The 15,241-nt window shown below is 37.9% G+C and overlaps 2 protein-coding genes across 2 annotated transcripts in view; both read left to right on the top strand.

Moving 5' to 3' along the window:
- The first annotated feature begins 3,126 nt into the window (after positions 1–3,126).
- LOC117389635 (trace amine-associated receptor 13c-like) lies at positions 3,127–5,206 on the top strand. The gene is made up of 2 exons (XM_033987329.1): positions 3,127–3,299; positions 4,402–5,206. Exons 1-2 carry the CDS (start codon positions 3,127–3,129, stop codon positions 5,204–5,206), a joined length of 978 nt encoding a protein of 325 aa, XP_033843220.1.
- A 6,056-nt stretch (positions 5,207–11,262) lies between these two features.
- ccdc141 (coiled-coil domain containing 141) overlaps positions 11,263–15,241 on the top strand; it is a 53,222-nt gene continuing 49,243 nt past the window's right edge. Inside the window, exons 1-2 of the mRNA XM_055230669.1 lie at positions 11,263–11,304; positions 14,222–14,512. Of these exons, the coding sequence (XP_055086644.1) occupies positions 14,366–14,512 (147 nt within the window). The 5' untranslated portion in view covers positions 11,263–11,304; positions 14,222–14,365. The remainder of the gene's footprint in view (positions 11,305–14,221; positions 14,513–15,241) is intronic.

Here is a 15,241-nt window from a genome sequence, read left to right as displayed (position 1 = left end):
CTATAATCAAATACCATTAAAAATAATGTCTGGAAATGGTATTATTACTCAGTATCTGCAAATACTTAAAATTAAGTACTCGTACTTGTTTAGCAAAAAGTGGTATCGGTGCATCCCTGTATGAGCATTCACAACACATTCAGGAGTCGTTCATAGGTCGTTCTTTCTTCCAGCAGATGTAACACAGAGGTTTCTGCCATTATGCACGTTGTCAATCTGACAGCAGTAGTAGTGACCTGCTTTAGCTACACTCACGTCATCTGATGGTTTAGAAAAGGACGAGGACAACACAAAAGGACGAGCCACAACCAAAAACAGCCTAAGTAATAAACGTACTCACCTGCTGCCGCTCTGATATATATCCTGTCTGCATAATTATACACGTCCAGCTTCACTGTTTTATCCTGCAGGTCCACTACAAATACTTTTAATACTAATATTAACCTGTTAACGCTCCGAAGGCCCGCCCCTGAGCTGTCGCTTTTACTTTACAACTTTACAGCAATGTACATATACTTCTGCGTAATCCACACAAACAATCTACACATCAAATCAAATCTACTCCTCTTTCCGAATATGCAAACCATTTTCACCTGCACTCACCACAGTGCTGACAGGAAAGCCGTTTTTACAGAAAAGTAAAAAATGTGGATTTGGACTTCACTTACCTTTGAGGGTTCTGGTTCTGTCATACATCAACATAGTCCCATAAAGTTGGTCTCATTCGTTCCGTACAGGTTCAGAGAATATAATTCATTCAAATTATTATGTCCACAAAATCAGTTAGATCCTCCATGTCCAATCTGCTGCAGGACGGTATTCTAAACGTGAAATCTGCTCCGTCACTTTTTTGCGTTTCTTTTGTGGATTTCAAGCATAATAAACCTCTGACAGTGCCAACTTTGTTCCTCAGTGCTAAATAAATGTGCTAGCTTGTGATTGACACTAAGGTTGGCCAATAAGGTGGGGGATGGGGGTTACTGGAGCCCCAGACAGCGAATCAGTGCTACAAATGACTGAAAATTTACGCCCCACTCTCCTCCTTGTAGAATCAACCAGTTACATTACACACATTTTGTGATGTTTTCCCCTTACAGCTAATGACCAGCGGAACACGACAAAGTATCACATGCCATGGTGTTCCGTAAAGAGATGGAGCTTAACGAGTGCATAAACGAAGCCGAGTGGATTCAGTAATCCGTGAGTAATGGGTGCATAATTTTACGCCCTGCAGCAGTTTTGCATTCTAAACATGACGAAATGGACAAAACAATGGAAGTACGCGATCGAGGACACTGTGGATGTTTATACAAGTTAAACTAGAGGCTTCTCGGACCCAGAGCAGTTCATAGAACTGAGTGACGATCTCATGGTGGACTCAGGAGCAGAGAACCTTATGTTTTGATGAATTTGATGCTGTTCCTGATCGGTAAGGTCATTAGCATGGCTTCTGTGCACATTTGTGTTTTTCCTTAGGCACATGGGCGGTGTTGACCTACCAGATGCACTCATCAGCTATTACAATGTTTTACACAAAACAATGAAATGGTACAATCAGAATCAGAATCAGAATCAGAAGACTTTTATTGCCATAGTCTGTGAACACAGTTCACAAACTAGGAACTTGCTTCGGTGAAAAAGTGCAACATAAACACACTGAATAAATACAAATACAAATACAAATAAGGGCATGCACAAAGTTAAAAAGATATGCTTAAAAAAATCAAATGAAATACTTAGAGGGAGAAAATATGTACAATAGCAGCATCAGAACAACAGTGCAAAGTGTCTTATTAAAGTGACCGGTGTTATAAAGTGTCCAGTATAGTGCAGATATTATAAAGTGTTCATGAAATGGTACAAGTTATTTTTACCATTTTGTGGACATTGCCATTGTGAATGCCTTCAGTCTCTATAAAGGACACTGTAGATCAAAGGGTAAAATCCCTATGCACCAAAAGGCCTTTAGAGAAACTCCTGTGATGGAGCTGGCAGAGGCAGGATCCATCAGAACACAGCAGGAAGAAGGAAGCAGGGAGAAGTATTATCGTCTTGTGTACATGAACCTGGGCAGTGACAAGCTACACAGGGCAGGTTGAAGTGCAAGAAGTGCAGTGAAATGTTTAACCTGCAATATACCCCGTGCTTCCAGCAATGAAGAGACTGTTATAATGACTGACACACAGAAGACCAGTCATAATCATGTGCAGTGATTTTCAGTTTGCAGTGAGTGTTTGTTTACATTTTGAAGTGTGTGTGTTTGTTTACCATTTGCAGTGTGTGGATTGTAAATGTATATTTATTTTGACGCATACCACTTGTTTTGACTATATTTTACATACAAATATACATTTTATATTATGTTTTGATATGCTATGTAAATTGATTAAAGAAATATTGGCCTCAAATCATTAGAGACACTGGGGTTTGATATGGTGACCACATTTGAAGTTTTTTATGCCTTTCGAACGTTCCTTTCTTGAACATGATGCTTTCACAACGTGTTTTTATGAACATCATAAACAGTATTATGTATGTGTGAAAACATGTTACAACAATGACATTAATCATGTTGATAATGAACATGCTTGTAACTTTTACTAATTTCTCTAGACCAAAAATAGATTCTGGCTTTCAGGGAAAAGGTTGGAAGAGGCCACCAAGAAGAACTTTTCAACACAGAATACAGTCTTAACCTGAACAGACCCTTTAGAGCACATGTGTCAAACTTAAGGCCCGCAGTCCAAATGTGGCCCTCCACATCATTTTATGTGGCCCGCGACAAGGTAAATTAAAAGATATGTTGGTCTTAAAATCTCATTTTATCAGGAGATACACAGTTACACAGGCAAATTTTTACATCTAGGCAAATGCATATGCAATATTTTTTAACTTGAATAAGTAATAAAGAAACTGTTAATTAATAAGTTAAAAAATATATTATATTTATTTTATATTTGGCCCTTTGAGAGCAGCCAGTTTGCTGACGTGGCCCTCAGTGAAAATATGTTTGACACCCCTGCTTTAGAGTATTATGTAATATTTGAATCCAACCAATAGGGACACATGTGTGCAGTAGACATTCATATAAAAGTCTTTTGAGAGGTGCCAGGATACTGGAGGAGAATGGAGAGTGTGGCAGAAGAGGAGTTTTGTTTCCCACACCTGAACAGCTCATGCAGGAGACCCAACAGTCACTCCCAGAGCCAGGCTGCCATCATCTACACACTGCTGTATATCACCGCTTTGGTCACCACCGTGCTCAACCTGCTAGTCATCATCGCCATCTCACACTTCAGGCACGGGATCAGAGAGAAATAAAGAGAAAATTTGAAGTTGGTTGCAATGTATTTACTTAAGGAAATAACTTGACTTGAATTTGGAATCTTAATGTCGATGTGAGCAGTTTAGATGAAATGATTGTATTTTCTGTGGAAAAAACTAAACTGCATCTAGTTATTTACAAAACCTAACATTACCTGAACTCAGACTATTAATTTTAACTTCTTATTAAGCCTAGATTTCTTGGTTGTTGAATGGGTAAAATATTTTCAGCCAATATTTTAAGTGTAGTAAAACGTTGTAGAATTAATAAAATATTTAATTAATTTTAACTTAGAGACACGTTGTTGTTGTTGTTGTTGTTGTTGTTGCATCATTTTACTAAGATGTTCTTAATTGTACGATAAATATTTAGTTTCAGTCTAACTACTAAAATTATTACATTTCTGACTAGTTCAGCATAGTTCAGCATGATATTGCATTCATAATCACTTTTTATACAAAGTTCATACACATTGAAAGATATTTTTTTCGTACTACTATAGTTGTAGCTGCAATGGTAGTACACTACTTACTTCCTACTTCAATAACAGTATGATATACTGTCTATTGTATTCATGTAAAATCAAATATCTTTTTATCATTTCTTAAAGCCACAATATTCCACTTTTTAGCCCAAAAACAGACTAAAATAAAAGCATGTTTTGTTTTTTGTTTTTTCTATTTTAGTTTTATGTGAACTGGACTGAAAAATGCAGAAAATACGTCCTTACTCTGAGCAGATTTGCATTTCTCTTCTTTAGCCTGGAAGATGATCTCCTCCTGCTTGTTTCCATGGAAATGCAGTTGTTTGAGTATAATCTTCCATAGTATGGCATAAAAAACTCAAGCTTTTAACTTTATTTCCATAGAATCAGGTGACACACCACCTCCAGAAAGTTATATACTGTATGTATGTTTACATTGTACGACTAAGGGATTACAGAAAACAAAACAACCTAGTATGACCTTTTTTTTAAAAAAAAAAAAAAAAAAAAAAAAAAAAAAAAAAAAAAAGATCTTAAAGATTCTACTGGCTATACTTTTCACATTTACTTTATTAATTTTTTTTTTGCACAGGCAGCTCCACTCTTCCACCAACTTCATCCTCCTCTCCCTGGCTGTATCCGACTTCCTTGTGGGAATCGTGGTCTTTCCCGTGGAGAGCCTGATGTCCCGAACGTGTTGGACCCTAGGCGATGTCATTTGCGTGGCATACTATGCAATTCCTGTTACCTTGGTATCCGCCTCTGTCGGAAACATGGTTCTGATTTCCGTGGACCGCTACATAGCCATTTGTGACCCCTTGCATTACCAAACCAGAATGACCATAAAAATCATTGGTATTAGCATCAGCATCTGTTGGCTAGGCTCTCTTCTGTATACTTTCTGCCTTATGTATGAAAACTTTGTCGAACCGGGCAGGCACACGTCTTGCCGCGGCGAATGTGTTATCAGTGTTTCCGGAGAAGCTGATTTGGTTATTGTTTTTATCATCCCGGTTGGCATCATCATAGTGCTGTATTTGAGAGTATTTGTGGTAGCCGTCACGCAAGCCCGGGCCATGCGTTGTCACATTAGCAGCCACCAGAATGTGGTCACCATTGCAGCGCAGAAATCGGAAATTAAAGCAGCCAGGAACTTGGGTGTGGTGGTAGTTGTTTTTCTCATCTGCTACTCACCGTACTATTGCATCTCTTTAACTGGGGGGAACCTTCTGATAGGGTCGCCAACAGAAATGTTAATGAGTTTTTGGATGTATTGTAACTCGACTCTTAATCCAGTTATATACTCTTTGTTTTATCCATGGTTTCGGAAAGCTATCAAACTCATTGTGACTCTGCAGATTTTCAAGCCAGGGTCATGTGATGCAAATATATTATAATATTTTTCATACAGTATGTGGTGATGTGTAAGTCAAATAAAATAAAGCTTATTTTCAGAGATTGTTAATACTAATACTGTGATATAATGCGTTTGATTTACACTCTTTAAAGGCGCACCATGTAACGTTTCCCAGTAGTGTCACCTGACTCCCTGCCTCCATGGAGATGATTTTGACTGGACCAGCCATTCCCAAAGTCTGCTGTGCCGTTCCCCGTCAATTCAAAGATCACACAGGGACCTTCGAATATTATTTTACACTGCATATTAAAAAATATGTAACGTTTTATCCTTAGATTTATATGTTAAAATAATACATTCCTGTGGGCTTAATACTGATATTAAGAAACATAAACAAATATCTTATGTAAAGTTAATATAAAACTCAGTTTCTATTCCTTCTTCCTGCAATGCTTCCCTGGCCCCCCAGAGGTCCCCAGACCCCACTTAAGGAATAACTGGCCTAGACAGTAAGGGGGCACTGCCCTATTTGTTTCTAATTATAATGCATGTTTATCAACTGCAAACCAGGAAGTAACACTGGTGCACTGTTAGCATGTTAGTTGTTATTAGCAGAGGTGTGACAGTAAAACTCTGCTCTGGCCTCTGAAAGTTGTGAAAAGCACTTATAAACTCATAAACTCAAACTCAAAAGTGTATATTTGGGATGCCAGCAATGTATTACCAAATTGAGGAATATGTTCGGACCACAGACGTTTGTTGTTATTGGTTATTGGTTATTTTTTTTAGCTAATAACAAATGTTATGTTAAAAAAGTTGGATTTTTTTCACTCCCATCAGCCTATGAAGTAATGTAGAAGTAAAAAAGCATATATCTTACCATTGCAACAATAAGAAGATGGGTGTAGTGTGTAGAGTTTCAGGGATCACTACCAGCTAATGTTCCAGTGACAGGAATACACATATTTTATTGTACACATGGTAGCTCTATGAACTGGAGGAGAACTAGAAGACCAATTGACCCACAATGGTCAGTCAATTTAGTTGAACAGAACCCTGGTTTAAGGTTCCCTTAAAACAAATTTTCCCCTATTGTGAACTGAGATGAAAAAGAGCTAAGAGAAACTAGAAAATTTAGATTTATTTTTATTTAAAAGTTAAAATTTACCAAAATCATTTTGTTTTAATACTATCTAAAATAAATTTACAGACAGTTCAGAAGGTCAATCAATTTGACGTACATGCACTTAACCAAATCCAAGCTGACCTCTGAAAACCCCAGAGCTACAACACATTGTAAACCCCAGCAAACGGCGCGTAATTGAATAGTTTAAATGTATGACTTAGCAAAGAGTGATATAGGGTAGGCACACTGAATAAAGAGGAAAACAGCACAAGAGCCACACGTGCTCTACAACACAGTTAAGTCACTTCCAATGCCACGATTTTATAAATGGAAATGCTACTACTACTAGTCACCACAATGAGCCGGCTGCATGGCCACTGGGTTATAGGCCAGTGTAATGGTGGTAGATTAAGCTTTGATTCCCAGGCTGTGTGGCTGTGATTATAGTGCTGTACGCCGACGTCAGAGGTGAGTAAGAGGAAAGGCCAGGTGTAGGGACCACCAGATTTCCACATGCGATTGGGCAGCCCGCAGATTGTGTAACCACACCATACACCATTCTCAGACTTTCAGGCTCTGCTCTAATTGCCTTTGTGAGGTAAGTTAACTGAAAATAAATTGTTTTGACTTGTTAAAAACATCATCCTTTTTCACTGCATCAGATGGAGAGCTCATATCATCAACAAAAGGAATTATTATTATCTTGTCCCCCTCACCAACTTCTTTATGCAAAAGTTGTTTAATTGTATAGAGCATCTTTAAAGTAGCTGTACCCAACAATGTATCTGAGCAAACTTCGTCTTGCCCCAGTACAGATATATTGTATATGCATCTCATGAGGTCAAAATGAAACCATTGTGCACTGCCTGCATCTAATTATAAAGTATTTTATTCTTTGAATCACAAAGTGTACTTTTAGCATGCTACTTGTTGGCACTAGTATGACTGGCCTCGGAAAGTTTTGACCACTGCAAAATGGTTAAAATGAACTAGTTCTGTTTTTCATGTTTCTAAGGCTGTACAAATCAGGTACAGCACCTTTGCAAGCCAAAACAGACACTAAGTTTAATGTATTACTGTCCAGCAAATTTTACCAGAACTACTCTGGTTGGATGACTCAGCGAATTAGTACACAAAGTTGCAAAGTAGTTTTTGGTTTGATGACGCAAGGTCTCTTAGAGCATCCAGTGTCCATCTGGGAGCAATGCAGAGGTGAAGATAAAGGGGACAGAGAGTCTGTATGAAGTCACGGTTCGGTCTCCTTCCAAAATGATCTACAGCAGCAGGTACGCATGCTACCCTGAGCTGGGCAACCTGTCCTGCATCAAGGGAGATCCAGCTGTAGGCTATTCCATATACCTTACCGGGTTCTATTGCTTTGCCTTCTTCTCCGGCATCCTCAACTTTATGGTCATAGTAGCCATCGCTCATTTTCGGTAAGATCATTGATCTCAAAGGTGAAAAACATTTTACGTGTTTGTCTAAAATGTACTAATATAAACTTTAAATCTGAAATCAACTTTATGGTTTATGTTTTGTGTATTGTTTAAAGTGCATATGACAGGTTTTCAGGTTTTTGTAATTTTAACTTAGATTTGTAGTGTCAGTTCTAAAATGGAGTACCTCTACCTAAGTTATCAACACAGAAAATTCCATTAAAAAAACAGGGACACTCTATGTTTTAGACAATAGAAAGTGATTTTCAACATTAAATTGTGGTACTGTGTTTTATATTACCATGTGGCCTTATATCTGTGTAATCCCTCATTTGTTCAGGTATGTTCCATACTGGTCCAGGTGTGTACTAGTCTATATGGTCTTATACTTGTTCTGATACAGCTCAAGATCATTCTAAAGCTAGTCAAGAAAGGTTCATTTCTGTCCTGTGAATTTTTAGTATCAATACCAGCTCAAATGAGTATCTAGATCCGATGCTATTTTAGAATGGTTTAGTATCAGATTTTCAATACTTTTAAAGACCTTAATATGAAAAAAATATAATATAATATTTTTATATATATATATATATATATATATATATATATATATATATATATATATATATATATATATATATATATATATATATATATATATATATATATATATATATATATAATTTTTATTTTTTTTGGGCTTTTCTCTCCAGGCAACTTCATACCCGCACCAACCTCATCCTGCTCAATCTTGCCATCTCAGACTTCCTAGTTTGCTCTTTCGTGATCCCACTGGAAGGAGGAATCTTTTTCTTTTGCTGGAGAGCCTCAGACTACATGTGTGTTACCTATTTTGTTTTTGTCTTTACTGTCATATCTGTATCCACGGCAGATATGTTCCTTATTGCTCTTGACCGGTACATAGCCATTTGCCATCCCTTGCACTATTCTTCCATTTCCCTCGGAGCTTATAACATCATTTTGGGTTGTTGTTGGATAATTTCAACTTGTTACGCTATTGGCTTTTACAATAATGAAGTTGTGAGTCCCGGACGATACACTAACTGTAAAGGCAAATGCCATACAGTGGTGATGTTAGTATCAGACTACGTAGACTTGAGCTTGAATTATATCGGGCCCTTTGTGCTCATAATGATTTTATATTTGCGAGTGTTCATTGTGGCAGTGATACAGGCACGGGCAATGCGCTCTCACATAACAGCGAAGACTCAGCAGCAGGGGGCTAGCTCTAAGAAATCAGAGCTCAAAGCAGCAAAGAATCTGGGCTTTGTGTTGTTTGTGTTCTTATTGTGTTACACAGCGTACTACGCGATCAGCCCGAGGGTCCAACTGCATCCTTATTTAAGGTTTACCCTGCTCTATCTGTTATATTTTAACTCATGTTTCAACCCTTTATTATATACAGTCATGTACCCCTGGTTTAGGAAAGCAGTTAAACAAATTTTGACCTTAAATATTTTCAAAAGTGGGTCGAGTGATGCAAGTTTACTGTGAAAACTTGGGGATGTATCTAGTGTTATATTGTAATATTTTGTTTCACCAATGTGCCTTGACATGCATTGATTTAATATAGCATTTTTATTGATGCCATAGTTAGTATAGTGCACATCATGTAACGTTTTGGTAACTTTTTGGAGGTCCATCACCTGGTTTTATCCATGTTATTGCCTTGTCTGGAATGTTCGACAGTATCACATTATTAAATGTACCTTGCATATTTATTTATTTATTGTTATTATAGGTTTTTATAGCAAAAGAATATATATATATTCTCTCTGTGAGTCGGATCACTGTTTGGTGATGTTGAGATTGATGTTTAATGCTTTACTATGTAATATTCTACTGAAAGGAAACACATCTCAATGGACCCTCTACCAAAAAAGTTAAATAGTGCACCTTTATGAAATACTATATTATTAAATGGGTACAACATCTTTAATACTGTAAAATACTAAATTATTAATCTTATATCCTATAGGATCTTATAGCTTCCTATATATTTATCTTGCTGCATATATGTGTCAAAAACATGGTCTGCTGACTGATAATATTAGCTTGAACCTGGGAACAGAGACTCTTAGGTGTGTCAAGTTTACCTGAAACAATTAATGCTGTAACATGAATCTAATGCTTGTTTTAGCATTTCTGCCCATGTTTGTTACAGATTAGAAACACTGAACTGAAGAGATGTTCAAAAGTAAAGCTGTTTTTTGTTAATGGGCTAACTGCTGGGCAAACTCTGCTCATGTAGGAGTCAAGACTGTGCACAGTATTACGTGTTTCTATTGTTCACAAAAACATTATTTTGCATACAAATAAAACCTGTAATAACAATAAAGAGTTGGCTAAAATCTCATTGGGTTACTAGATTTGTTTCTGATAATCCTATCCCAGGTGTTTAAAGCAGAGTAGACAACACATGTGAGAGCTTTTTGCATAAACACCAGGTTGCCTTGGACCCAGAAATCACACTTCTCCAACACTTGAGGAGTCTAGTCACCAGTTAATCTCCGAAAGTTCAGATAGGGGCAATTGACAGGTGGATTAGTCAATCAGGGACATGTGTGGTGCATATGAGAACAAATATGGCTGCTTATGAGGACAATCCTAATCTGTCTTTGAACAGAAATGGTGGACTGAGATTCAATCTACCAGCTGTTTACAGAAGCGTTCTCTCTCCGTTGTCAAAGGAGAGAGCAAACCTATTAAATTTTAATCATGTACTTAACAGGTCGGATGAGGCAGACAAATCACAAAAGGGGCATAACGACCCATAATATTTTTAGCTAGCAAACACTGTAGTATGTATTCAGTCCCAAATTAGCCCTTTATTTGCTGGGCAGTGAAAATGAAAACAAAGTCTGCTAACACTACATTCTTTATACTAATGACGGTGGCAATTTGCACACTGAAATTATCGGTGAGAACTTTGGTGAGAACATCTGAACTATAAAAACAACAAGGCACTTCATGGAAAAGACTGGCGCGACATTTGGGGTTTGAGCTCCATAGAGGAGACCGGCTGAAACATGTAGGGTTCATGAAACAGGCCAATGCAACTAAACACAACTGTCAGTACATTTAGCAAGGAGCATAGTAGCATTGGGCCAAAGCCTGGATTGTTTCGAATAAGACTGAATAAGGAGCTCATACTGGGAACTCACATGTGACTTAGCCAAGCCAGCTTTAGCTCATCACTGTGTGGGGAGTGAATGAAGCCAACACAACTAAATCTAATTTGTTTCTTATGTGAATCCTTAAACTCACTCAAATCTGATGGGAAACTCCTTGTATGGAGCTGTGGGTAATCCCATTCAAAATTCCTGCTGCGGTGGTTATGTCTTTATTAAGTTGGCCTGAGAGCGGCAGATATATTTACACAGCATGGCATTGAGGCGGAGGGGACTGTTTGTTTTTGGAACACTCTCTGTCACTCAGCTGTGCGATAATCCAACTGGAAACCGCAGCTATTTTTAGTTGGTCTTTCCGCACTGCACTCCTCTCCCCTCACAGCTTCCAAACTCCTCTGTGCAGACGGCGGGAAACGTGCTAAAGGTATTGTGTTCAACCGTTCCGCATGGGTCGTGGTTTAGATGCATGTTTTTTAGGTTTTAAATTATGGGATGTAGCATATGTAGTTACACACAATTCAGATAGATTAAGAGGATATACACAAAAGTCATTTTTAAAAGAAAGTAAAATGTTTTTACTTTCTCAAGAATGTCAAACATCGATATATGCATTAACTCAAAATGATTTGATTATGATTTTTAAATTTTCAAAGCAAGCATATTTCAAGGTATCTTTCAAGTATTACTTTTTGGTTGTTTGTTGATTGTTTGTTTTTAATAGTGAGTAGATGACTAAAATTATTTTAAAAGTAACTTTTGTGGTGATGGTGTTCATTGCCTGCTTATCACTATGAAGATTACTATGATGAGATGATCCACAGTATGGCATTAAGCATATACATGTTGCTTTTTTCCAGTTTTTGTTGCCCAGAAAAACACTGAAAAACACCATAGATCTAACCTGTAACCTGGCCTGGTGGTGTTGCCTGCTTATCTCCATGGAGATAAGCGTAATCCCATACAGTGGAGATTCTCAGGCATAACATTTCCATGGAGTTGGTGGCAGACCTCACACCAGAAAGTTACACAGTGCACTTTAATGGACACATATGCAAAATTTACTCTTTTGAGCTTTTAACCATGTTATATGTTATAAGCAAAATACAACTCCATACCTGGTGAGCCAAAGTAGTCTTTTCTGAGCACTCAAAAATGCTCCATTTGCATTTTGCCCATTTTTGTTTTGACAAAGAAAACTGTTTTTAAATCCATAAACCATCATTGGACAAATTGTTTTCATAATGAACGCATGGCTCTATTTGCATAGCATCCACATGGCATAAGGCTATATTTGTTTACTTTACCATTGTTCATAATACTTCATTGCAAATGAAGGTCTAGTTTATAAAGTGTTCCAAATGCAGACATTATTTTAAGTTAGAAACTGTGCAATAGTAATTCCAAGGTGACCAAAGCATGTTTAAAAGGGAATTAAAAACACAAGAATGCGTTAGTGTCAGATATTAATCTGAAAATACTAGAAGTAGCATATGGAGACCTCACCAAGGTGGAAAACAGCCTGGAAGCTACCAAAACAAGTGTGAGGAGCGTAGTGCAGCTACCCTGGAAATGCTGAAGATCGGAGGTCAGGGATGGAAAATTGGCATGCTTATATAGTGTGCACTCTAGTGCTACAGATATTTTAATTTGGTCTGTCCAAAGTTAAATCATTGTCATGACGATGACAAAAATCTGAATGGGAAACTAGGGGCCATTGCTCTAGTCTGACACAGAAATGTGAGACACAGCCTCACCTGGGGCCTCACCTGACCCCAGCCACAGGACAATAAGACCTCACCTTGACCTCACCTGACCCACTGGCCCACTGGCCAGATTGCTGTGAGGGACCTCGGCAGCTATGAGTGGAGCATAGCCGTTGATAAAAACTATGCTGTATAAGGCTTCCTCCGACCATGACTGGACTGGCGATAATCCAGGAATCCTTCATCTGGCCTTACCTAAACTGCTGCTAGGGGGTATGAGCCACCTACTGGAGGTCACCGAATGCAGAGCTTGTAGGGACATGACCAAGATTGTTGTGGCCTCCAACACCCCCGCACAGCAGCTCCTAAAATACCTCACCACAAACGTACATCCTCAGACCACTGCTGTTTTGCCTTGGGCAATAGACAAATCAAAGTTATACACATCTTTAGTCAGTCCATACCAAAAACTCCTAAACAGGCATACATTATGGTTCAAGTCACACAATTTTGTCACAGAAAAATGTTAGCAGTTTCTGTTCTCAAGTGTAACTAAACATAGCAAGGTTTTAGAGCCCAGTGAGAGATTTTATAACTTTTAATTGATTGGCACTAGAATCATAACAAGCACCCAACAGTCGTACCCTACCCCAAGAATTTCACCTGCAGATTATAAAAAGCTAAAACCAAAGGCACACAAATCTAGACCCTCATTAAAATATTAATATAATTTGAAGGATAAAACATTAAATAATGCACAACATCTGCTATTTTCGAAGGACAGACACAAAAATGAGAAACACTACATTATATCTGAAGGCAAAAAACACAAGCATTGAAATAATTTAATATTGTCAACATAAAGCTTTTGTCTCTTGTAGACTTACTCACACTGGGAAGAGTAACCAAAACTTTAACTCAAGTCAGAGTACTGTTACTTCAATAAAAATATGACACAAATAGGAGTAAAACTATCCTGCTAGAAACATGCACTGACAGCTCACTTTTTATTCTGACTGGCAGGTGATAAAATGACAGCGACTTGTTAGTTTATTTCATTATCACTCATTTTGACAAGGTCAGTGTTATGTGCAGATGTAAAGAAGCATATGTGTGTCAAATGATCGCTAATTTTAACACCATTGTGAGTAATGTTTGTAAGAGAATACTCCTGAATTTGTGGTGTATGTCAGGTGATACTTCCGTATTTATGGAGTCAGGCGCTTGAACAACGCCAACGAGGTATATGGCCTTGTACACAGTGCAGGAGGTTATTTGCAGAGAAGAAGGTTGGCCATTTTATTCTTAAGCTCATCAGAGCCTGATCTGACCTGTTGTAACTCTCCTGCACTTAAGTTAAGGCTATTGTATGCCATTGAGACACAAAGATTTATCTAACTAAACAGTGAAGTTTTCACCACATTTATACAGTGTTTAATGTGTTGTCTGTGACTGTCCACTGCCTGATTTGTTATGATTTATTGATCTTATGGCAACCCTGTATAAACCTCACAATGATTACATTAGACAGGTGCCATTGTGTACAGAGCCTATTGCCTTTTGTTGACCTCTTCAAATGTTTAAGAGTTAATTTAAGAGTAAAATTGTGGTCTAACTATTTAAATACTTGTTTTACAGATGGTTTCATTTGAGTTCCACCTACACAGTGCTACAAAAAAGATATAATGGAAGTCAATTTGTGATTCGAATTTGCTGATTTTATTAAGAAGAAACTACCAACAATAGACACTTAAACTGCCAGACCAGATATCGCCCATATCCATGACTGTGGGGATGACAGAAGAGACATGCCAGGAGCAAAGGGGGGAAGGAAATGAAGTAAACATGAAGAGGCCTTTGTCGATCACTGCCCTCAGCACCATCGCTGTTCAGTCTGGACAAACGCAAATAGTTGTCTCTGTGCTCAAGGTAAGAAGATGTGCAAATATATAATTATTGTTGTAGTATCATGCTTTAAATGCATTATTCATTCATTCCACACTCTGTGGTGATAAGCTACTGTTGTAGTCACAGCTTCCCTGGGGCCGATTAACGGAAACAAGACTTCTAATCTGTGCCTGCTCCTCCAACCACCACCAATACTCACTCACACACCACATTCATTCATGCATAGGCAATGTGGGTGAAATGTCTTGCCTAAGGACACATGTTTTGCCACTGGCGCCACACTGTGTCACCTGATATTTGCAGCAGTCTGCCATTCAAGTACTAATCAGGCCCTGTTATGCTTTGCTTCAGAGATCTGATGAAATCAGACATTGACAAGTAGGCTTGACCATGACAGATTTATTTAATGGTTTAGAATTTAAAATTAATTATCTGTAAATTGGGAAAACACACTTTAAAAGAAATCCCTACAATCAAGCTAATAGTTTTGTGTTAGATTAGCACCCTCTGCTGACAGCAATAAGCATGAATCATGATCAAAATCCACCATTTAGCAAACAAGTATGAATTAAGCAAAATACAATTCAAGGAATGTTTTGAATGTATATTGTTGTGTCAATCCAAGAATGGTTTGTGGCTGATTCTGACTGACCAGAAAGGCATCTAACATCAAATTAATCTGAGAATCAGTTTGGAAAAAGACCTGTGACTATGTTGTCCCATCTCCTTGAGCTGATGGAGGAAATACAG

This window comes from Periophthalmus magnuspinnatus, chromosome 21, assembly GCF_009829125.3.
Source record: "Periophthalmus magnuspinnatus isolate fPerMag1 chromosome 21, fPerMag1.2.pri, whole genome shotgun sequence".
NCBI classification, from domain to species: Eukaryota; Metazoa; Chordata; class Actinopteri; order Gobiiformes; family Gobiidae; genus Periophthalmus; species Periophthalmus magnuspinnatus.
This window is presented reverse-complemented; position numbering and strand designations above follow the sequence as displayed.

Bases quoted from the DNA above. Each gene is read 5' to 3' on its own strand.
- LOC117389635 (XM_033987329.1), top strand. From the start codon at position 3,127: ATGGAGAGTGTGGCAGAAGAGGAGTTTTGTTTCCCACACCTGAACAGC. The intron at 3,300-4,401 runs GCACGGGATCAG...TTTTTTGCACAG, and splicing joins ATCGCCATCTCACACTTCAG to GCAGCTCCACTCTTCCACCA.